This window comes from Rhea americana, unplaced genomic scaffold, assembly GCF_003343005.1.
Source record: "Rhea americana isolate MKP2758 unplaced genomic scaffold, rheAme1 scaffold_165, whole genome shotgun sequence".
In the NCBI taxonomy this organism is placed as follows: domain Eukaryota; kingdom Metazoa; phylum Chordata; class Aves; order Rheiformes; family Rheidae; genus Rhea; species Rhea americana.
In genome coordinates, this window is record NW_028185761.1 from 923,359 (window position 1) to 947,383 (window position 24,025).

General features: G+C 39.2%; 1 protein-coding gene across 9 annotated transcripts in view; it reads right to left on the reverse strand.

The window, feature by feature from the left end:
* Positions 1–9,396: 9,396 nt before the first annotated feature.
* Positions 9,397–24,025, reverse strand: part of EMSY (EMSY transcriptional repressor, BRCA2 interacting) — a 41,393-nt gene continuing 26,764 nt past the window's right edge. For 3 of the 9 annotated variants that reach the window (XM_085300553.1, XM_085300552.1, XM_085300548.1), the window contains 10 exons: positions 22,274–22,410; positions 20,404–20,577; positions 19,271–19,469; positions 17,966–18,130; positions 17,565–17,723; positions 16,859–16,918; positions 15,647–15,801; positions 13,736–14,299; positions 12,377–12,889; positions 9,397–10,812 (listed from right to left, as the gene is read on the reverse strand). In XM_085300553.1, coding sequence (XP_085156679.1) covers positions 10,618–10,812; positions 12,377–12,889; positions 13,736–14,299; positions 15,647–15,801; positions 16,859–16,918; positions 17,565–17,723; positions 17,966–18,130; positions 19,271–19,469; positions 20,404–20,577; positions 22,274–22,410 — 2,321 coding nt within the window. In that variant the 3' untranslated portion in view covers positions 9,397–10,617. Of the gene's footprint in view, positions 10,813–12,376; positions 13,448–13,735; positions 14,300–15,646; positions 15,802–16,858; positions 16,919–17,564; positions 17,724–17,965; positions 18,131–19,270; positions 19,470–20,403; positions 20,578–22,273; positions 22,411–24,025 lie in introns of those variants that run through there. The other 6 variants (XM_085300555.1, XM_085300551.1, XM_085300549.1 and 3 more) reach the window with 5 other exon arrangements.

Genomic DNA, 24,025 nt, shown 5'->3' on the forward strand with positions numbered 1-24,025 from the left:
AGAAGTATTCTGTGGTGAACATCCAAAAGGCTTTGATGCTACTGATGCTTCAAACACTCTCAGTCTCCAAGTAATGACACCACCAAGTGTTGCAGACGCCAGGCTTTCTAAAAACAAATCCTTCCACTAGAAATCACCTTCCAGTCATCCTCTGAAATATCTTGAGTCTGCTGGGAGAGCCTGTAGGGAGACCCAGGCCCACCTTGCTCCCCCAAGTTCTCCTTCAGGGCTCTGCCTGCTGCAGCTATTCCCCTCCCGAGAGCTGCTTTCCCCTACCGCTCAGCTGATGAATACTCTTCGGATTGCTTTTTACCTTCCTTGATTCCTTCCAGACTTGTTCTGACATTTTGCAACTTGTAATAGCCTTGTTCCATCACTGAAGCACACCATGTTCTTCCCTTGAAGTTTTTTGCTATTTCTCCTCCTCTCCCGAGCAGCCTGTTATTTCCTGGGATCTGTCTATTTGTCATTCATTTTTACTACCCAGTCTTTACTGTGTCTGGCAAGTGTTGAGCAGTTCCTCAAAAAAAAAAAAAAAATCCATCAGACATTGCCTTAGCATTTTTAAGTTAATAACAGAAAGTCACAGTGCTGCTGTCTCCCTGGGAGCAGCCTTCTGGGCTGTCACAGATCTACGGCATGAGGACTGGCAGACTCCCCTGAGCACATGTCCGCTATGGTGACTCCTCTCTGGTCAAGAGAAGATGGAACTTGCACTAACATTAAGAGAAACTTTTCTAAAATAGACTGTTTGTGGAAGAACAGAATCAACTTGAATACACAACGACAGCAAGGTTGGAACGCCACTGTCACAAACTAGGAGGAACAGGGCTGTAGCCAAGACACCACGCTCAGCATGGAGCGCGTTGTGTCAACACACAGCTAGACTGGGTCCCTGCCAAGTCAACCAGAAGGTATCTACACTAAGCCCTCTTGGGTTGGATTATTTATATTTTGATATTAAAATCTGACAAATAAACCTATTTTTGGCACAACTCCAACACCAGCAATAGTGAGTGTTATGTTAACATAAGTTACTACTTACTACACTGCAACGCGCAACATATCTGTCCAAAGGAAGCAGAAGACAAATCTTCTCAGTGTGAATTGCAGGAATGGGATCAGCCCACTCCATTTAGCTTCTTTGAGCAGTTCAGTGAGGCGGTAGTAGYGACTGCACGGTTGATGTCATCACGCCTCTTAAGGGCATGATTAGCAATCTGCAGTTTGCAAGGATGTGTCTCAGTTCATAATTGATCTGCTGAGCTCACCAGCCCTGGGCTATGAAAGTGGTCCTTAGACCACTTTCCCTTCTTGCCTCTCACTGGCTGATGGTCTTCATCCACTTGTGGGGATGGTCCACGCAATCTCTTCAAAGGCAATATACACAGTGCCCTGTGGGTCACATCATCCTCCTTAGTGCCATGGAAATTATTGTGCCATACACACCACTGCCAAACGGTCCATCTCACAGCAAGTCTCTCTGCTGCAGGATGGTCTCAAGAGGTATGGGAATCCACATTTTCTAGACCTACAGTGGCAGATGCCCTCATACTTTTCTGCAGTGGTCCTAAGGGACTAAGGAACTGCTTGGCAATTTCCAAGAGCAATCATCCAGCTTTTCCTTGAAACTCTCCATTCATTATGTTACAGCCAATGTACTAATTTCTATGTTGTAGTCATTACTGTAGCCCTACCATGAAGCCTAGGAAGAATGGGACTGAGAAGAAGGGAGAAGGTATCCATGAAGTTCTTCAGCAAGCATACAAAGGACATCCTTTCTGCCAGAAACAAAAAGCAACACCAGTAAACTTTCCAGCYTGAGTATACTTCAGGCTCAGTCCATTAAGCTGCTGCATTTGAGTGAATATTTGTGGAAGGAGAAAAGTAATAGTCTTCATACACATGGGTTTGCTAGCATATGCTCTCTCTATGGACATATCGTTACTATGATAYGTCATATCAAAATCCTCCTGTACTGTTCTAGAAGGCAAAAAAGGCAAAACACATTTCTGAGGACACATGCAAATGCGGCACACATTGGTTTCTCCCAGAGATGACATAYAGGGTTTTCCTCACAGGTTATTAAGCCCATGTAATCTGTCTAGGCACTGAGTTGTAAAAAAGCTGCTTCTTTAACACATTTATCAGCTTACAAAGCTGTGGAAATGCYGTCCAGAACAAACCATATGTTTGATTAATACCTGTAAAACAGGGGTGTCATCTGTGATGAAAACAAACCTCATCCTTTTAAGAAAGCTGTCAGACTGAAAAGCTGTTTTTTCCAGTAGCTACATTAAACCTTTAAGCACAAAACTGGTGAACTGAAGGCCCTAGAAGACTWCTACCTGCTTTGAAATCTTATCTTGTAGGGGTGGAAGGTGAGGAGTGAGATAATKGGGTGCTTAAGCCACCTCAGTCAGCACCTGTAGACACCACTTGCATCCAAGRCAAGCAATTGCCCAAATTATTGTTTCTGCTTGACTCCTTAAAAGGTGGCTACAGCTCTAGGGCCAGAGTTGTCCTCTTGTCTTCTTGAACCTTGACTGAATCAATGGTTCAGCTTACATTTACCCTCAAGTTCACCAAAGTTTGCCACCTTCTCCATCCCAATCACAGTTTATTTCAGTTTTAGGTTCCTAATTTATTTCCAAACATGGTCACAGCAACCTTCCAACATTAGTCTATCCTGACTACAATTATTTCCATAGGAAAGTCCTACTTCACATTTTCTCTACTCAGTCAACTCCAGTTTACAGCATCTACCAGGGCTCTTTGTCCTAAGATGCTCTAGCAAGTTGTTACTGCTGTTTTGGTCTCCTCCACCACATCCGTTGCAGGAGAATCTGCCAGCTCTTAGGAGGCATTGTAAGGGGCACTGGAGAAGCAGCAGCGGCCAAAGGAGTTTGTGGGTCCTCAAGGCAAAGCCAGCTGACTTCACCCTGACCCAAATCATTGTCTTGTAGCAAAGTCAGTCCTCCAGTTGTGCAAGGAAACAGGTCAAACTGGTACATCTGGGTCAAGTGCTGCACATTTACATAACAAATTTTGAGCAAAAGCTGTAAATCAGAGGTAAGCCTGGGCTATAGGCACCCATCRATTGCTATTATATATCTTAATGCACAAAGAGGGGGATGCAAAGTGCTCACTAAAAGCCACTGCCTCCAATTGTAGATTATTTTTGTATTGTTTCAGGGATTTGATACTTCTGGGGAACGGTTTTGTTACATCCTCCAACCACAATGGTTAAAAGTAAGGTGCAGGCTGCAGAGAGCGAGAGTATCTTTTATTACACAAATTGATGCAGCTGAAGAGATCTTTGTGAGCGCCCAAATCCTTCTTCCGACTCTTTTGCAGTATTAGGGATTACTAGGAAGTGGGAGATGACTCTACTGCTTTGTTAGCGCCCTGCACCGCTACAGTAGAAATGCGGCAGTAGGGAGTTTGTGCAAGTAAAAGCCTGGAAAGGAAAACAAATATCGCTATTTCTGGGAACACTGGGGCTACAAAACTTTGTTCTCACTAAACTTGTGCTACTTCCTACTTCTTGTGGTTTGTTCTCATGCTGTTTTTAACCTCTTCTCAAACCAATATAGTATTTCTATTTCACTTCCAAAACAAATCAAGGAAAAAACAGAAAACATAGCACACATGAAAAACAATTGAACAGGACCGTTTTCATTCCCAAAGGATTTTGACCACAATTTCGGTTGATTCTTCTTCTTTTTTTTTCTTTCCCCCTAACAAGTTCACATGTTCTTATTTTAACATATTACAAAAGCAGCACCACAGTGCTTCTAAATAAATAGTAGGCTCCATTTTCCAGGTAAAAATAACAAAACAAATAGGTTTTGGGAAATTTTCAGCTACATTTCTAGCTAGACAATGTGCTTTAAAGCTTTTTTTTTCCTACCTTGTTACTACACTGAAAAAAAAAAAAAAAAAAGCAAGGTGGGATGGGAAGGGGATGTGACCCCAAGCACTCAGGGAATATAATGAAACTGAGCTATGAAAGAGAGCAGCTACTTTTAAAATAGCTACTGAAGCAGCAGTTCTTTCTCTTCCAACCTTTTATATTTGATTTTTGCTCCAGCCACAGTGAGACTCTACTCTTGCAGCATGCACACTCCAAAGACTCTTCACGCTTGGTCCTGGCTAGAGCTGGGATGTCGTTAAAGCATGACTTGTAGCAGTCCTTTAATTCCTGAAAGCTTGCAGGAGACATCAGAATTTCCTAGACATCAGAAAAAACATGGTAGTTCGGGAGTAGCTCCTACCATCATGTTAACTACTGAATAACTCCTACATTTTGATCTAAAAGTAGCATGACCAAATTAACACGAACTGGAGCTTTCCATTTCCAGCTGCAAGATATAAGACTTCACATGACTTCTCTTTCATAGTAAGAGTCATCCAATCCTTCCTGAGATGGCAGAAGGGAGGTAACTTTTTTTTTTTGCTTCCTATGACCGCCGTTCTCAGCAGATACTAATGAGAGAAGGTCTAAAAAATAATATAAGGAGACGAGGTCCTAAAGGTTTAACTACAGAGGGAAGAAAACTTTCTTAGAGTCACCTGTCGGAGTAAGGAGAAAGGCAATCACAAAAGCAAAATCTCGCTTTCAGCACTGCATCAGTGATGCTCTACGCAGTGGAGCCAAAAATGGCACTCAGTCCCTTGCAATACCCCAAAGTAGCTGTTTATACTACAGGCTCTGCTTTTACTGCTTATTTCAAAACAAACCTTTGCCATTTCCTGACCAGAAAAGCTGTGCTTTTAACTCTGTGCTACATGCTTTGAAAGTCTAGCTACTGCTGTTTTCCACTATAAATAGCCCAGGCTCACTATGACATCTCACTATGACATTTAGTTCAAACAAATTAAAAATCTTGACAGGAAGCAAACAAACAAAAAAAGATATAAAGAATGAAAAATAAAAGAAGAAAAGATAATGAGTTGTTCTATCTCTGGGGGAAATTTCTGGATAAATTTACAACCTTGACAGAACAAAGTCCTGTCTTCTGATCTTGAGTACACCTGCACACCCTATAGAAACTACTTAGTCTGAAGGTAGACCTTCTCCACATGACACATCACAGAAAAATCTTCTTTCTGCCTCTCATACTATTTTCACACTCCCAAAAGCCCGTGGCTCACAACTCTGCAAGCAGTTATTTCCCAGAGCCCTGAAAGAAGTAGATTTTACATCGCGTGCAGTCAAAATCCTTCCTTCAACAGAGCCTCAAGTCAGAAGTCCAAAGCCCCATGATAAAGGTCATGCCTTAAGCCAGGTTATTGAAAACTCAGAACAGAAGCAATTTCCCCAAGTATTACATGTCATTGGTTCTGCATTTTGATGTGTGGGAATGGGGAAAGGCTGTAGGACACAAAGGAGGCTCAGAAAGAGCAAGCCCTGGGAGCCCACAGGACAGATCTAGCCTACAAAGGCCATGGAATGCAGACAGAGGACCACTGAGAGCAACTTCAGTTTTATCCTTCCTCACCTCCCCCTAGAAGAGAAATATCAGCAAACAGCTCTGATTTAGGACCGCAAAGATGATTAAGGGACGGCAGCATACAAGGAGARGCWGAGAGTTGGGACTGTTTAGCRTAGAGAAGGCTCAGGGGGATACTATCAATGTCTGTAAATACCGGATGGGAGAGAATAAAGAMGACTAAGCCAGATTCTTCTCAGYAGTATCCACTGAAAGAAAAAGAAGCACTAAATAGACATGAAATTTAAATACAGAAAATTCTAGTTAGAATAAAACCAGTTAGCAGAAGCAAGAGTAGCTGACTCCAGGTCTGGACAAAACTTGTGGGGAAAGTAGTAACCTAGGAACAAAGAATGGCAAAGTCGGAGAGTTAAGGAAACAGATCTGAAACAAACASCAAGCAACAGCTATTGCGCACATACGAATTACCCTCTGAAGGGTCTGCTGACAACCCAAGAGGCCAAAGATCTTAATTACCCACCATAGTAAGATTATATGACTATCTTTATTCATGATGAAATACACTTAATAGAAGTGAGAATGATGAGAAATGAGATCCTAGAAAAATTCGAAACTCCTGAGAGTTTACTGAAAAAATAGAAAGCTGAGAAAAACATTGAGGTATCCTCATTAAAAAAAATGAGTTTTTCAAAGGTGAAAAATGGATTTTCAAAAATCAAATTTTGAATAGAAAGCAAACCTGCTCTGGAATAATATTTATTGGACAATTCTAACTGTCCAAAACTCTAAAAACGATTCAAGGCCAAGCTAGTACTCTTCAGYCTCCAGTGCTTACAAAAGTCTTAGTATCTTCCTGGCCCCAAATGATTCAAAGACTCTCTGAGGGACCCCTTTAAAGACCACTCCGCAAGTGATCTGTTGAGAAATATTTATATTGCTTTGGCAACTTCTCACCTTAGTGTGCATATATATAAAAACAGAAARAAAATCCCACCCGACAACAAAACCTATCCAAGACCACCTCCACCTGCCATACCTCCCTAGCTGCCCCTAGTTTTCATCAGATACTAGCTCTCATTCTTTTCCCCAGGGTTTAAAACCTTAGGATACCAATGCAAACGTCTAGTTTCATTGCCACTATATGACATGATGCGAGGTCACTGGATTTCAGCCTGCAGTCCCTGTGCTTGTTGGAGAGAGAAGACTCCAAATGATACAAGATACATTACATTTTCTGGYAATCCCTGCTAATCATCCTCAATCTTACTATTGATTTATTCCAAGTTTCAATTTCTAASCCTGCTTACTAGAGCCACTAATGAAAACTTCTTGCATAGGAACCCATGTGTACATCTTAAGGCACTTTCCTAGCCAAATACAGCCAAATAGCATTAAATATAGTATTTTAGCAATACAGGTAAATCTCTAAACCGTGTATTTCTAGTTTATGATCTTCAATTATGATTGTAATTTCTCTGGACTGCCAAGCTGAAACTTGCAGTGTACTTGCAGTGTAGCTATGGGGGATGCACAACCACCTTTATCATCTACAAAATACTTCTTGCACTTAAGAAATTGTTTATACTCTAGAGGAGAGGAAAAAAATTCCTCCCTCCCCCCTTTTTTTTTAATCTCATCTATTCAGTTATGCATTCTACTAAAAAGAACATGCAAGATGAAAATTCGTAACTTCATGTAGCTTCCTCTGTTTTTCTATTTTGCCCTGAAACTTCAAAAGTTCATTTTAAAAGCAGKAGAAAGAAACTGAGACTGAAAATACTTCTATGATTACTTTTAAATAGTTAAATCTCTGCAGAAGTAGTGCTCTGAGATTGTAAGCATCTTTAAAGGGTGCATGTTTTCCCTTGTCTCAGTACTTCCTCCAACTGTTTCACTTTCTTAGCAGTTCTTGAAAATTCACATATGTATTATTGCAGCACCAGATCACATTTGTTGAAACGCTGAATTCAAAGTGACTCTTCCATGACGCTTCACTTATTCTCCGCTTCATCCACAGCTTCCTACTAAGTCTGTAACTCACTAATTCCTAGTATCACAGATCATTATCAACATAGCTCATCTTTATTCTATTCCAGGAAGGGGAAGAGGGGGTAAATTTATCTCAGGAAGGAAGATGCAGCTTATTAGGGGAAAACAACAGAGGTTAAGTGATATGAAAATGCTACCTTACATATTGATGGTTTATTTAGGCAATTCAGTGTTGTTTAAAAAGATGCGAGGAGTGGATGMATGGAGGTAGCAGGATGAAGTACCTGGGTGGGCAGATATGAAGAATTTGTACAYCTGCAGGACAGGATAAGGAACAGGCAGTGGTGCCAGGAGTTCAGGAGAAGGGCAGGTGAAGGCCCGATGCTCTGACCATCCGTGTGYCCTGTTATGACGATTCTCAAAAATCAAGCAACTAGGAAAAAAAAATTGTATCTTGATCTTAAAGCTGAGCTCATCTTGTATATTCCATATTACTAAAGCTGTTTATATGGTGAAATGCTGGAACAGATAAATAAAATAACCCGAAACAATTCACCCAAATTGGGAAAGCACTGAGAGGAGTTKCAAGTTAACCTGAATATAGCAACTGCAACAGTCCTCGTCCTGGATTTCATACGTGACCACTAGAGTCTTCTGGCATATGCCTCAATTTGCCAATATGCAAAACAATCACCACTCCTAACAGCACTAAAGCCTTCATGTTTTTAAAGAGATCTGCAGGCTTCAAGGAACTCTCAAATACTTCGCYGTAGATTTGGTCTTCACTTTTGCCGTGAAGTCATCATTAAAGATGCAGACAAAGTTCTTACAGAAAACATCAGAATAAATTGGACCAGAACATAACRATATACATAATGCAATATGAGTGCCGAATCCACTGCCTGTCATTGGTTTTTACAGTTTCTTTTTGGCTGGAGAAAGGCAGGCTCCTTGCATGTGCAAATCTATGCTCGGAACCATAATTTATAGTAAAGGCGCTTAAGAAAAAATCTCATTCTGCTTTGTCTTCTCATGACATTTTGGTCCTGGTAATACAGGAACATAGGCACCAGTGAAAATCTGCTATAAACCGAGGGATGGCATGTCATYTGCTTAGGACTTCACATGACTTTCTGTACAGACTGTGCCCAGGCTGGCTCCTGCAAAGTCTAATAGACTACTTAGTCAATCCCACTACCAAAAAATGAGTATTAAGTAACTTTTTGTCACTCCATAATCATAGAACTTGGATTATAAMCTAGTCACTGCTGTTGGTCACGGTTATTTTGCTAAAACGAGAACAACAACTCTCAAACAGTTATCAAAAAACACTGCTTAAAATGACATACTGGTAGGCTTCTTATAGGTTAACTAGAGAAAGGCATAAGGTACATTTCACTTTATATATTTTCTCTTTCATCCTGAACGTTAGGTCCAGCAGAAACCAAACCATTACCTATTCCAACCTTGTTCTGACAATAAGCAAATATAAAGTTTCCTACCCAAATACTCCAGTATCTGCATGTTAAATTTGGCAGAACRCTTCTCTACCACAATAAACCATATTATTTCAAAATTAATGCTAATGGAAATGAAAATATAAGAAAAAAAGTGTATGAAAAAGTCACACGGACTTCATTTATAAAATAACCAAGGTTAGAGGAAAGAGCAACAGTACCATCTAGAGGATACTGCGTGTTCTTACATAAGTGGATATTCAGGACAAAATAGATCTTTTTTTTTTTTAGGTTCTATATTTTAGTTTGAGAGTTATTCTAGTTGGAAATTAATCTTAACTACAATATTAACAGTAAAATCACAGCTTAAAAAAAGACTGACGCAAAAACTGTATTAGACTTTGGATGAAATCTACTTACAGTAGTACTTCAGCACCAAAAAGTGGGCAGTTAGGCTGATAGATGTATATACARTTAAATGATATGTCAAAGTCTTAAAATGCTTAGTTATTTATAATGAATTCTATACAAAACAGTTAAAAACGTGGTTTTATATACATCTGAAAAAAAAAGAAAACGAGAACTATTGTCTTCATTAGCAGAACATATTAAAACCGGTTCTCTTATCCAACCTGAACCCAAACCTCTCTGTGGCTTGTAACTATCACAAAAAACCAATGTATTGCTTCAACAAGCCAAGTCATAAGGCTAATTTCTGAAACCTACAGTTGTATTTTAAGTTTTTAAACTTCCAAAATGGTCACTTTAAAAACAGCATGTAAGAGTAAAATACAGATTTTTAAAAGCCAGAGCTCACTTCCAAACGCAGAAGTTCAGCTTAAGATGCTGAACCATTTTCCCCCAATTTTGAAAAATTCATTTATACTAAAATACATCCACCATATCCCATTTGTATTAGAATTAACACACCTGCCTGTTTAACAGGAACTTTTTAAACAACTTGGCCTCACTTTAAACTTTATATTTAAATAAATAATCAAAGATTAGCTAGAGTAGATGAGCATTTCATGTGCTTATGGCACAAAGAAATGCTTCGTAACACCATTACCCTACTTCTTGTAAAGCATGAAAACAAAAAGTCCACTAGCAAATCCACATTGCTACTAGTTAGTCATTTTGCTTATTTYCAAATACTCACCAACAAGGATTTTAAAAAAATAAACTATATTTTTAGGCTTCTTAAAAATCTTAACTCTAAGTGAGCACAAGTGCAAGAAAGCTGACCAATTCCAAAATTCCTGGAGCCTTTCCAGCACTGTCAGAGACGCTTTTTCTCTCACATGCTATTTAAAAATACAAATATTTATTAAACATTCTCTTTTTTGATGGTGTTTTGCTCAATAGCTAACAAAAARACACAGCAATGTAAAGATCCCTTTTCACTGAACGCTGTTTCAGTATCTGGGCAAGGGCTTCGTAGCACGAGCTGTAGAATTTGCTGCAGATTGGCTTTTTTAACAGGAGTACATTCCACTGTCACAGGTTTACTGTATCTCGGTAACTACATCTTTTTTTGGAAACCTTTTTTTTTTAATGCAGCTTTTGCAATACTGTCTTGTTAAAACACACTGATGCTTCAAGGGTCCAGCGAACAACTCTAATAAGCAAAGTGCTCTAAGACATCACAATACAAGGGCATCTTGGATTACTCAGATCCCAAGATATTTTAAAGTGCACTCCGGTGTCCCAATTCCTTAGGATTGTTCAGCAGAACTCTGAGAGGGGCTGGGCTCAGTGCCGTCCTCAGTGCTACTGTCCACGTCTTGTTCCATTGCCGTCTCCTCGTCGTCGAGGCGCTGACTGGTAAAGTTGTTGAGCTCCAGGAGCCCGCTGGGTTCCACTACCACGTTGGAGCTGGAGTGACAAGGGATGGAATATTGAGGGATAGTCTGAAAGAGAGAAAAAAAAAATCAAGTTTTAACATGCACGGTTTTCGCAGGCAAAGACGTGCACAAGCGCAGGTACACGTTGAAAAGGGACACTTGGTTTCCAAGAGCAGTTTCCCCCTAATTATGGCTTGTTTAATGTTACATCAGCAAAAGCTTCAAAATACCCTTTCACAGTATTATTATTAAAATAATTTTGTTGTTAAAGGACAGATTTTTGACTCAGATCCTCACTGAAGGTCTGTAGCAGACTTCCTGCATAACCACCGATACCCACAACTCATTCTTTCCCAAACATTAAGTCGGGTAATACTTTCTTCAGCCTTATCTTTCTTTTATCCTTTTCAGACTAGATACTCCAGCATATGGGTTTGCTGTATTATTTTATTTTATTTTTTGTATACAGCACAATGCAAGCTTTGGCTCTATTCAGTGCTGGAGTAGCACAAAGGCTGAGAAAACAACACAGATCTATTCCTGCTTCTATTTCCACAGGTTCTAGAAACTAAATCTGCATCTTCATACAACCAAAATTCTGGGCAGTATTTGGGTCTTGAAACAGSTCATGGCATGCCACAATGATCAGCAATTCAAATTTCCAAAATACACAGGTTTAAAGTAAAAGAGAAATCTACCTTTGTCTATTTAGGGAAATGAGGACTAAAAACGAGTACAAAATGATGATTTCTATAAAAGCAAAGTTAGCTACAATGGAGACTTTTACAAAGTAAACATGAAAAATCTGAAAATTCTGTATACAAGTACTTTTTCTACCAAAAGTTTTTCACAGTAACACAATTATGATACACAATAAAACCATTCCAGTCCACACTGCAATTTGTGTGAACATATATACTGCCAGCTTGTCTAGGAAGATTCATRTAACATCGCTATGAGTCCTCAGATGATTTAAATACTTCACCAGTTGAAATTCTGACCACATATCACATCATAAAACATCACATTCAAGACAGCAAAAACAACAAAAATCAATGAAAATATCATCATCAGTTAGGCAACGATTCAAAGCAATTAAATAAGAGCCATACAGTCATTTTATCTCAACAGTGGCAAGACTGTTTATATGTGAAGGCAAAACACTTTCTGAATCCGGACCTCATTTTCTGAACACTCTTAGTTAGCAAAACTCTTCTACTTCACTTGTATACCCTAGATAATTGAGATAACATTATTAGGTATGATAAAAAAAAATTCTAGATCATAGTTCCATAGTAAGCAGTGAAGGTCACATTTTAAAGCATTACAAATAATAGTAGTTTGYGAAGTTAGATGAGCTTGGTTTGCTTCCTTAATAGGAAAACCAAGGAAAAAYACTGAAAACACAGTGAATGATACAGTGCTGGAGAAACTCGAGCCCAACTGAGCAAACGCTAGGCACTTCGGAGTAGTCATCCATTGCAAGTACAAGAGAAGATAAAGAACAAAAAAAAGAAGAGAAAATGAAAAAAAAAAAAAAATACTTGAACATTGTTCAGTTGCTATCATAACAGACAAAGCAAGTTTGCTCTGTTCAACCTTTGCCTTATTTGCTCTGGTCTTCTCTTACCTGGATAACAATTTCTGATGAGCTCTCTTCAGCTTTCTTTTGTGATATATTCTGAATGTGTATAAACTGGTTTGTTGTAGGCRTTCCTTGTGCATCGAGTTTCCTCTCTGTTAAAGTAGGACCAACAGCAGGAGGACTTGTACTGGATTCATTAGATTTCTGTTGCTGGGGGATGGAAGTTGCCGTCATCCCTACTGCAGTCACCCTCGGCACCTGGGTACAAGGTGACGACTCTGCTTCGCTAGCGAGTTTACTAGTGGACATGGCCTTGCTTTGGGGATCCACTATCGTATGCTCTACGTTTGTATCAATCTGAGCTTCCATCATAGACATTCTCAAAATGTCTGCTACTGCTGTCTTCACGGATGCCTGCGTGGGAAATAGGCTTGTAACCGGCAATGCCAGTTTGGGCACAGAATTGCCACCTGCTACCTTTGAAACAGAAGGAGGCTGATGCCCCTCAAAAGTTATCTTTGTAACAGTGGATCCTTGCGTTATAATTGGAGGCTGCACCTGAAAATCAAATTTTTGTTGTGCATGTTACAGCTAAATTTTTATTGAAATCTAATCAATATTTCCAAGGACAGTATGGCACAAACAACATACTTGCTATTAGGAAGACAGTTGAAACTCAGTGTTTTAACAAAGGAATTAGCAATGATATGGTAACAGTTAATTGAAGCCTGGGGAAAGGCAGCTTTTTGAGCTGCWAGACAAGGATTGTAGCAGTATAATACGACAGCAGCCTCGTTTTCCTTTGGGATTTACATCCCCATGTAATGTTTGTTAAGCCTCTTGTTTGCATACATATGCCTGAAAGGGCCAGAAAAGTTTATGCTTTTCTGTAATTAAAATACATTTTTTCTTTCTTCCACATTTTGTTACTCTTAAGTTTTCCCCTCCCAAGGAAAATCAAATTACTCCTGTACATAAAAGTCATTTAACTTCAGGGCAATGTAAACTACAAAGGAAGACGTACAATGGAGAGCCTTAGGAGACTGCAGTGTATTCATCTTTATTTCCACAGAAATAAAAAGTGCTACGGGAACGGAAATTAATAATGTGTCATATCTAAAAAAAAGAAAAGAAAATAATTAGGGACAAATTCCATGCACCAATGGTGGCAGAAATTCATAAAAACTGTCCAACAAAACATGTTTGTGAGCTCTACGGATCTTTCCCCTATAACATGTGCTTCTCTTTCCTAGTGTCAACCTTCTGATGGGGTATTAATACCAGCGGAATGAGGAGTTCTCTCTTGCCAGGACAAAACACTGCTACAGCGACAGGGTTGGTGTTTTGATTTTTTTTTTCCTTGAACAGCGACGTTTATTTTGCATGCTATCAATATTCCGTTACCTGGCTTGCTGGCTGTTTCTCTGAAGAGGCAGGTAGCTGCATTTGACCCTGGGGGGGTTGGGGTTGCACGTAGATTTTTTGTGCCGTTGGTGCCTGTTGCAGTTTGGGCAGCTGCTGCGTGGTTTTTACTGCAAGCACCTGTACTACAGTTTGCTGTGGCTGTGCCACTAAGGTAGGGAGTTGCCTTTCTTTGGCCATCATGTGGTGTGGGGGGTGCTGTGCATCTGGTTTGGTCTGTGCTTGCTCTTGCTGCAGGGGGGTTAGCTTTTGATGCCTTATAGAAAGCTGGGGCATTTGTGGGAGTTTGTGCTGGATTTGGTCAGCCTGCAGGTGGATTGTCTGCTTCTGTTTAGTCTGGAAACACTGCAGAGTTTTCACTTGCAGTTGAGTCTGTTCCAGCTGTGGTTGACTCAGTTTTTGCTGTTTCTGTGCCTGTGACTGCGTCAGGGCAGATCTGTAAAACAGGCCAGTTTGAGGATCTAAGGTGTCCATCTCTTCCACTTCTCCTTCCTCAGTTCCAAGTTGTTCACTGTGTTTGGTAAATGCAGTGTGACTGCTTAAGGCCTTAATAAGAAGAAGTTACAGATGAGTTAGTAGATAGAAGTCTAAACTATAAGAATGTACAATCTAAAAAGTTTTTATTCCTCCAGTTGGACTTCTTAATTTATTTTACCATTATAGGCTCCCAACTCATACATTAAAAACCACCACCACCAAAAACACAACACCCTTCCACAGCGAATTCACCATACCTGAGCAACTATAGCTATTTTTTCCTTGTTAAAATGTGGCATGTCTCTATGTGAAATTATTAACTGCATAACTAATTCTCACTGGTGATTATGTAGCCCTTGCACTTCTCAGGCCAAGGTCCAAAACAGTTTGATACAAAGTGATAGGGATTATCAGCYGGGTGAACTGTGATTCTGCCTCTTGAGTCTTGTTATCTTCTGCATTCCTCCTACAGCTCCCCACATACCTAGAAACCATCCTATTTCAATCAGATTTTCTCTTCTCTTTTTCCTCAAAATCATACTGAAATTCTTCTTGCATATGGCACAGCACTGAGTTTTTGAGGGAGTTGAGGGAGCAAGAGATCTATGTTACTATGCTTTGTATGCCATAGTATAAACCTATTAATAAGTGGTGTCAACAGAATGAAGGAACCCACTCAAATACCAATCACAATATGCTCTCTAAGGTAGGTTTATAACCTGCACTGTCTTGGTCCAGTTGCAGTTCCTGGATATTACAGCAATGCAGAGCTGAGTAGTGTGCATTCACCTGGGGTAATCTACCATACCGCAGAGACAAAAACACCAGTTCTTGAACAAAGGAATGAATGTGACTTCAACAAGGCTTCACCACAAGATACAGGATTTGCTTTAGTGGTTTGGCCTCTGAAGTCCTCACCACATGTCTAAATGTAATCTGACTTTTTCATTCAGTGAGCAGAGAAGTTTGCCTTTTCACAAACTAAAGCCCTCAAACCAAAAGGACAATGTATGTTCTCTGATACACAGTTTGTGTTCTGCTTCAGCCCTCTTCCCCTATACTACAGTCATCATGACCTGAAGAGGCCAGCCCTTCTGTAATACCACATACAGAAATTGGTTCTGCTGAAGAGATGACATATGGGAAAAACTAATCCAGATAGCAATATCTTTGCCAGAGCAACTGCAAATATCTCTTACTTAATAGTTTAAAGTAATCCCATTATAACAGCTTCTCCTGTGTCCCACAACTCTCCCCACCAAAACAGGCAACATTAAGATGAAACTACTAATTTGTCCTCACACTTAGCAGTTCCACTGGTAGCAACATGATATATTCATTCAAATCAAGCTGTGGTCCTATGTAATTCACATAACCTACTGCTGCATAGACCATTTAGAAAAGAAAGGGTACAACCTGCTGCATGATATGGGTAATTGCGCCTGTGGAAGAAGCAGGGATGGATTTCACCACAACAGAAGTCTGCGTTGCTGTCTGCGACTGAGCCACATGTTGCAGCAGAGTCCTCTGGGGCTGAGATGTCTGCTGGTGAGGCTGTGACCGATGACTGACTGAAAGGAAAGAGGTGAGTGGCGCTTCCCCAAAACTAACCGCAGTAAATTCAACTATCTGCTTTGCATTTAGCCTTCAGCTGAAAGCGGATGAGTGAAATAATGCTCTAAATATGAAACAAGTCTTTTGCTGCATGCTAGCTTCAACCTTAAAGCGTAGATTTATTTTGAGACACATCTTAAAATAGCATCTCAGGGGGTTTTTTGGTTTCTGATTCTAAGTAATCGTGCTTGGCCTGAGTCTCCCCTGGTCTTCCTCTCCCAACACGCTAACTTTGCAAAGAGAATCTATATTCAGTTTTCATCTGGGTTCTTCATACATCACACAACATTGTAGGGCATAAGTTATTCTGTAATCTTTACCTTGCTAAAAGCACCTGCACAATTGACTGCAATTAAGAACAGCAAGCTTTGCCCACTGAATATCTACTGATGAACTACAGAAATAATCTTCRGAGTATAGCTTAAATTTGCAAGACTTTGCAAATTTTAAGATAATTAGAAAATTATTAAGGAAGGAATTAAGGAAGAAAGGAAGGTTGACCAGAGACCTTGTCATTGGTCTAAGTCACTTTTTAGAGAAAATCCAATACAAGTTTTGAAGCTATGGTTATGGCTCTGTAATTAACACATTCAGTGGATTGGCAGAGAAATAATCTTCAAGGGAGGAAAAAAAACCAAACCATTCTATATTGCAGTCACTTATAAGCCAAGGAGTCACTGACAAGACAAGAATCCAAATTACCTTAGGCCAGTTCATGTAGTATTTAAATATTTAACTAACTTCTAAAACGTCACAAAATCCTGACTGACTGAGGAAGAAGTAGTAGAGGAAAGTTTATATTCAGTTATCATGTAACTGAAAGTTTAAAGTTAATAGGGATCTTACTGACAGTTAAAAAAGGCCAATTTTGATTTAATATGAAAATTTTACTTTCTCCTTCCAAGAAAGGAGTTGGATTATATTGATACTGGCCTGCATGCTGTGTCAAATCCATCATGAATATCCCCAGTTCCTATACGATTTAAAACTTAATTTAAAAATAAAGTTTCTAACCTATATGGTTGTGTAGATATTCTTCCGAATGTGAACCAATACAGTGTTGTCTTCCTGAGTCTGCAGACAGACAAAAAACAGCAATACTGAGATGTGTGAACTGCTCCTTTCATCTCACTAGGAAGTTCACGCTGAATCCGAATTTCCATTTAGATTAAAGTGTGCCTAATCCTTTGCTCGAGGCACATGCATGAGATTTCACAGCAGGCTATAGCTTGCTTGCTACTTTACTAATGAACTTGCTAGTAGAAAATATAGCTACTTGGATTACTGATTAATCCTGAGAAGCTGACATGAAAACAAGAAGAAACACTCAATTACCGGCATTCCCTGGCAGTATTCACTTAATCTRGAGAAAGGAGAAGGGAAACGGGAAAAATGAAGGTGCAAAATAACCAGTATTATGCTGTAACAGACTGCTGCTACTCAAGCCACAGAACACTGCATTTCTCTATAGGAAGTCTTGTAGATCACCTCAAGGTGACTAGTACATCTTGAACCAACAACCCTTTGTTTCAGTTAGAAACATTCTCCAGTGTTTCCCAGAAAAGCAGATGCAGAGGTCTAGAAAAAAAACCCTACCCATTTCCACTATAGAAGATTATGGTGAAACACATGAACCAAACGCATCCATAAGAAAACCCCAAAAGGAAGTCCTCAGATTTTAACTGCAAACCCATCATCCCCAAATATCTTAGTCACTTACCAGTTGTGATATATTCAGCAACTAATTCTGACTCTACCACAGCAATTGAAGGACTTTCTGGAGAATGCCTCTTTTCTTGRGTCATCTGGATTGGGACAGCCATTTGGCTCAGGTCAATGGTAGGCTGTCTTGGCTTTGATTCTAACTTCTCCTTCACTGCTTTAAAAGACAACAAGTACTGGATTTAGTAATACAAATTTTCAATATAAATTCAAGATCTTAATTAAATAGGTAGTGAACATTATTATACAATGGCTTCGAACAAACTTCTATGAGATAAAGTACAGAAATCAAATTGATTCGAGGTAGATGCTTTTCAATTACAAATTGTTGTTTAAGCAAGCAGTAGCCGACTGCTCTGAAGTGATCCTAAAACACCTAACACACATGCATTTTCACACCTGTTGTCTGCTGAAGTTCCAACAAGGCTTTTATTGTCGAAGTAGCTGACTGAGACTCACTGGATACATCCTGGTAAATTATTGTAGGGCTTGTGTCCACAGCAATTTCATGTTCTGACCAATCCTGACTTCTTGAAGCAATCACATGGACTACAGGCTGAGAATCTGTGTGCAAAAGAGTAAGGGCACATCAAATCATCACAGAACCAGCGGAGTAGAGACAGCCAACCCAAAATGCTCGCACAAAGCAGGAACAGAGTTCAAAATTCAATCAGGTTACTCAGGGCCGTGTCCATTAGATATCTGAATACTGACATGGATGCATGCTTTCATTCTGAAGTACTTTAGTTTTAATTAAAAGTGACCCTTGAAGCAAAGCCCAGCTAATGCTATCAATAGCTTCCAATAAAAAGATTTTATTTCATAGCTGCTTATAAAAGTTTTAGTTTGAACAACTGAAGTTCAGCAGGATACTTTGTATGTTGAACCTGCCTTGGATAGAACCTTTTTCAGAAGGTTTTAGCAGCTCAGCTAACCAAAATATTATRGCAACTATTCTGAATTTAAAGGCAACTAAAATTGTTCTGTTAGGTTTGCTGAATCTTCAAAACTTTTTTCAATTAACTTAAAATAATGGTACATACTAATAGTTACAGAATCATATAGCAAAGGTGACTGAAAGAGAAGGCACTTAAAGTTGAGAGTGTTTAATAGGCAGACATTTGCTTTTGTCTAATACAGTGATAGGACCCAGGGCCACTCCTGACCAGAGACTGAGCGCTATGTATGCACTGATCCACCTCTACCACACAAGCAGACTTGCATCCCTTATCACAGCACAAAGCCATGGCAGCACTTCCATGAGGGGTGCAAATCTGCTACATCTCCTGATACACATGCATGTTCCCATAAAAGGACCAAAATCCACATCAGTCACATGACTGAGGCAGTTTTCAGTCATGCAACAGAAAGATGATTCAACACACTCCAGAAAGTGTGTGGCAAAGCACATGCTACCAAACAGACTGCAACTCTGCCCATGTCTGAAGGACTCTCCTACCAAAAGGAACAAGCTGCAGGCCACACTCTAGTCAAGTGCCAGCAAGAAAACATTGTCTCCACTTTTTACATAAGAAGGTAAAGAATACTGTCTAGTTAAAATAAATAAATAAAATCAGGGAAGTGGACAATGACACTGCTAACAGGTTGAGTAAGGTTGCTTTAAAAAAAATAAAAAAGATGCAGTACATTATACAAAACTAGCTAGCACACAGTGCAATCATTTTATGCAACACTAACACATACCTTGGGAGCTCTGGGAGGACTCTGTAGAAGATGAGCTGCTATCAGTGTAGCTTTGTGGTTCTTCTTTCACTTCTGGGAGGGAAGAGTTTCCTGTCTCTGCCACCCTGGATGCCTGTTGTAACGTTTCAGTTACCAACTGCCTGGTTTGCTCACTCACAACTGTTGCTTGAAATGTCACCGGCTTTGGCTTTATAAGAACCTAATTAGAAAGACAGATTCTGTGTACAATACGAGCACTCAAGAAAACAGAACTGGGCAATCTCCGAACAGTGTGTCACTAATAGTTCAGTGTACAAGAACTACATTATATTGGTATTTTACTAAAGAAGTCTACCTATAAATTCAGCAGCTCTGACTATTAAACTACAAAGCCCTAATAAATGGCAGTGCACAAGAATATACTTCTCATTTCAGCAACGTGCAGCACTAAACAGTTGTTCTCGAAGGCTGGATATAGCTATAGGGCTGACAAGAGAAAGCTACCCAAGCAGCCTGGAACATGCACTGCACTGATAGRAACAGGCACCTGTCTTCTCAGGTCCATCATAAACCCAGTCTTGAACAATCAAGACATAAAAACAAAAAGAGTAATAAATTAAAAAAAAAATCTACTGATAAAGGTTTAGCTCTTTTTATACAAGAAGTGCAGAGAAAGTTGGGAAGAGTGCTCCGAACTAAGCCAGATTCTCTGTGTAYAGTCCCACCAACCACACAAGGCTGCAGGCACAACCTGAATATCCACTGAACAGTACATAAATCAACTTTAATAAAATTCTCAATTTTAAAGGATGACATATGTCCCCAGAGCAGAAGACTGCATTTTTATTTCTCATGATTTAGGACTTAAACAGACATCTAGAACTATGTCCAGACAGTTTAAGTTTCAACTATGTAAAAGGCCTAGTATTTCCTTTTGGCTTTCTCTAGGCATAGAGAAACAGCTAMCAATGCAAATACTGTGTTCAATCAAATCAAATCATGGCCACCAGATTAAGATCCTAAGTCTCATTCCCCAAAGACATATACTATGGACATTAATCCCTAAAACAGATGCGGTACCACAGTGAAAAATGGTTTACTTCCCATTAAAATTTAGGGGTACACTTCAAGACAGAAATGGGACCTCACTGTACCTGCGTTTTCCCCTGCTGACCATAAACAATTTTAGTTGGGATGATTTTGGTGGCTGGCTGGACCGTGGACCCTATTCCTTTTGGCTGTGTAACAATCATTTTTGTGATGGGTCTTGTGGCAGTGATGATAGCAGGTTTTGCTCCTGCTGGTACTGCCTGAATAGTTTTCTCCCCCTGCAGAGAAGCCAAAATTTACAAGTTAACTGAGTGAAATACTTCAGAGAGACCCACTTCTCAAAAAAAAAAAATATATATATACACAGTTACATGTGAATGCATACCATGAAATCAACTTGTTGCTATTAGAACKGGATGTATTTAAGATGAAGAACGCTCAAAAACCAAGAATAAAAAAATTCATCCTGCTCTGAGAAGAAAAGCTACCAAAAATTCCTTTTCAATTACTTTGGGKTTTTTTTGTTCAAAATTTAAAAGCAGCTCAAAATGTATACCACACTGACGAGTTTTTGAAGTAGCTTCAAAGAACTCAGGTAAATTGGAACTTCCCTCAAATCCTTTGTAAATGTTTTTTAAAACCTCTAATTTCTATTAACACTAACTTTGGCAAGATGTTTTATAAAATCTGAATTGAGGTCAAGAAATTATTTAAATACAGATCTTTGTATTACCATCATTACCAAAAAATTAAGTTTAGGCACTTTTTAAAAAATAAAAGTTAATTTATTGAAAAAATTGCAGATTCACAACCGTTTCATGGAAAACATCTGATTTTGAAATACTTCTGACATATGACTAGACTATTGATAGCTTAAGAACAGTGACAAAATTGAGCAAGCTTTTTTTAGTGCTGCACAGTAATAAGGCAGATGAGGAACATTAGCTGCTAGTATCATAGAATCATAGAATGGTAAGGTTGGAAGGGACCTCTGGAGATCATCTAGTCCAACCCTCAGCACAGCCCTTACGGGGACTGAACCCACGACCTTGGCATTAGCAGCACCACACTCTAACCCTATTCCTACTAATTCCTATCAAGTAGCTACAAATTCCAAGAACTATACTTGTTTCAGAAATATCATTCCATTTTCATGTTTTCTACTTTGTAGCATCATGAGATTCCCACTTCTGTGAAAATAACTTTAGGTATTTGCTCTAACTTAAAATAGAAAAAGTCTGAAATCTTCTTAAAAAAAAAAAGTCCTAAAAGAGGGAAAAACACAACTCACTTCCCTGTTCAGCTCTGCTATACAAATAGATTTTAAAGATTACATCGTTAAGGCATTATCTCATAAATCTCAGTTTTACCTAGGAATGTACAACAGGTTCAGCATTTTGGTAAGTTAGCACTTGAAGGTGACCTCAGCTGAAATAGGGAACTTTATTCTGTTCTTACTGCACATCAAGTYATCCAAAAATAATTCAGCACTATACAATACTCAGGAACAGGACATTACAGCACTATGCTCTACATAAAATAAAAGGTAGTACTCTTACTCTGAAGATACCATTTACTTCTGCCCTTTACAATCAAGAACACACAGTTGGAGATGCAAGTTTATAATGCAGGACCATGGTTCTCATTAGAACACTAACAGCATTACGATTTGAGTCATTTTATTCAACTTAATCCCTTCAGGATTACAAAGTCGTTAACCAGGGAAAAGGGCAAACAAAATCGAACCTTTCTATTTCCATTTGACTTCAGGAAAATTCTCTGCGCATTTTAAGGACCTTGCATTTCCTGCAGAACGTACTTGCTTTTCAAACATCCCTGATATTAGGGCATGCTRTATCTGTTAAGTAGCTCATGGACAGTTTGCTTTTAATAGGGATTGAAGCAGAAAGAATGCAGCAGCCACCACACATCCTGTCACCTGGCTTTTAACTTAGTCTTGAAACTCTTACTTACCCCAGCATTTAACAATGTCGTGACAACATTTTTGCCTGGAAGCCCTTGAATTGTAGTTCCTTTTCCAGTAGTCTTTTGCACAACAATCACATTGGGTTTGGATGTCATTGGAATTGTAGTGATTTTGGTTGTAGTTCCTAAATATTAGTGGGAAAAGAAGTAATACGCAGTTTATAAAAGGTCCTTCCACTTTAGACATCGGTGAGATACATAGGACTCACTGTACTGAAATCTGTCAGCACAGATTAAAGCTAAGCTTTTAAAACAACAGCAATTGGAGTGGGAATACATCTCACCTAACTAGACATAAAAAAATYACATGCTTCCTCCACATATCTTTCATATACAATAAAAAGAAGGAAGCTTGTGACAGTATTTTCTCAGACTAACATGCTTGACTTTTGGAAGGACAGAGCTACAGAAAGGCAACAGGAATATTCAACTCAAGATCATATTTATGCAGGTAACAGTTGACTTTACATTGTACCGATAACATCTGTAGATCAATCCATGTACCAAAAATATATCTCTCCTCAAGAAAAAATATCAGCTTTTTCTGGTATTAAACTGACATAACATAAAAGGCTAGTACTGGATTGGAAATATAAAAGAAAAAAGGTATTTTTTATAATCACCTTTTGAAAGTTGAATTAAAAAGCTTTCTTTCTTTTTTCAAACTAAAAAAAAAAGACAGACAGACAGACAAACAGTTGTGTTGGCCATTTCTCTTCCTCTCTGAACATTTAGTTAGTTCTATCCCCTGTAGCAGGTTTTTGTTCACCTGCAGTGACAAGTAATTCCAGACAGCTCTCCACAGTCTACACAAATTGTATGTACGTTGACATCCAAGTCACGAGTGTTATCAGGCTACTATTTCAGTAACAACTCAGACAGCTTTCTACCACATCTTCTACTTTCTCCCTGAAGAAAGTATCACTCAGTCAGCAGAGCTACAAACCAAGAATTCCATTCCTTGTCTTCAATCCACCAGTGATAGCTGCACATATTTTAGATTAATAACTATACTAATTCTAGAAATGGGAAGACATTCTGAGATGAGACCTTTTTGTTCTTCTGAACGACTTAAGATGCAAATAAATGTCTAGCAGGCGTCTCTCTTAGCAGAAACAAGCAAACAAATAAACCATAGAGACACCCCTTCCAAACCTGTGTTATCTCAGGACAAGCAGTAAAATCCTTGTAAGACCAGCTAAGAGTTCCACTGCATAAAATGGTGCTCTGGAGAATAGTGGTATTTGTACTTGTCTATAAACACACCCTATACCTAAAAACCTTCAAGAATTCTTTATACATGCACCAGGCTGAAAAAAATGACTCCTTCACAAAGAAGCAACTGCTTYAGCCCCTAGATAAGCTGAGTTTTTGTAGAAATTAAGATCTGAAAAATTCAGGTACCTCTACCAGACTACACTCCAGYGTGGACTAACTAAACAGCCCTTCTATGAGCCTCTATAGCACCTTTTGGTGAACTGAACTGACTGGTGCCATGTTGGATCTCTGCTAAGCACCAACGATGGGAGCCCTAAGTAATTTAAGGATCTTACAAGATAGGAAGAATAGCCCCAATAGATCCTGACGTGTATCTGCACCTACCTAGGCAGCGTAGCAGACCTTGTYTCCATTACCACTGTTTAAGCCCCAAACTGACACTAAGAAAGTAAAACAGCTGTGAGTGTGCTTGGTCCTGGTGTTAAAGAGATCCTACGTTTAGAGGCTGTACCCACAGAAAAY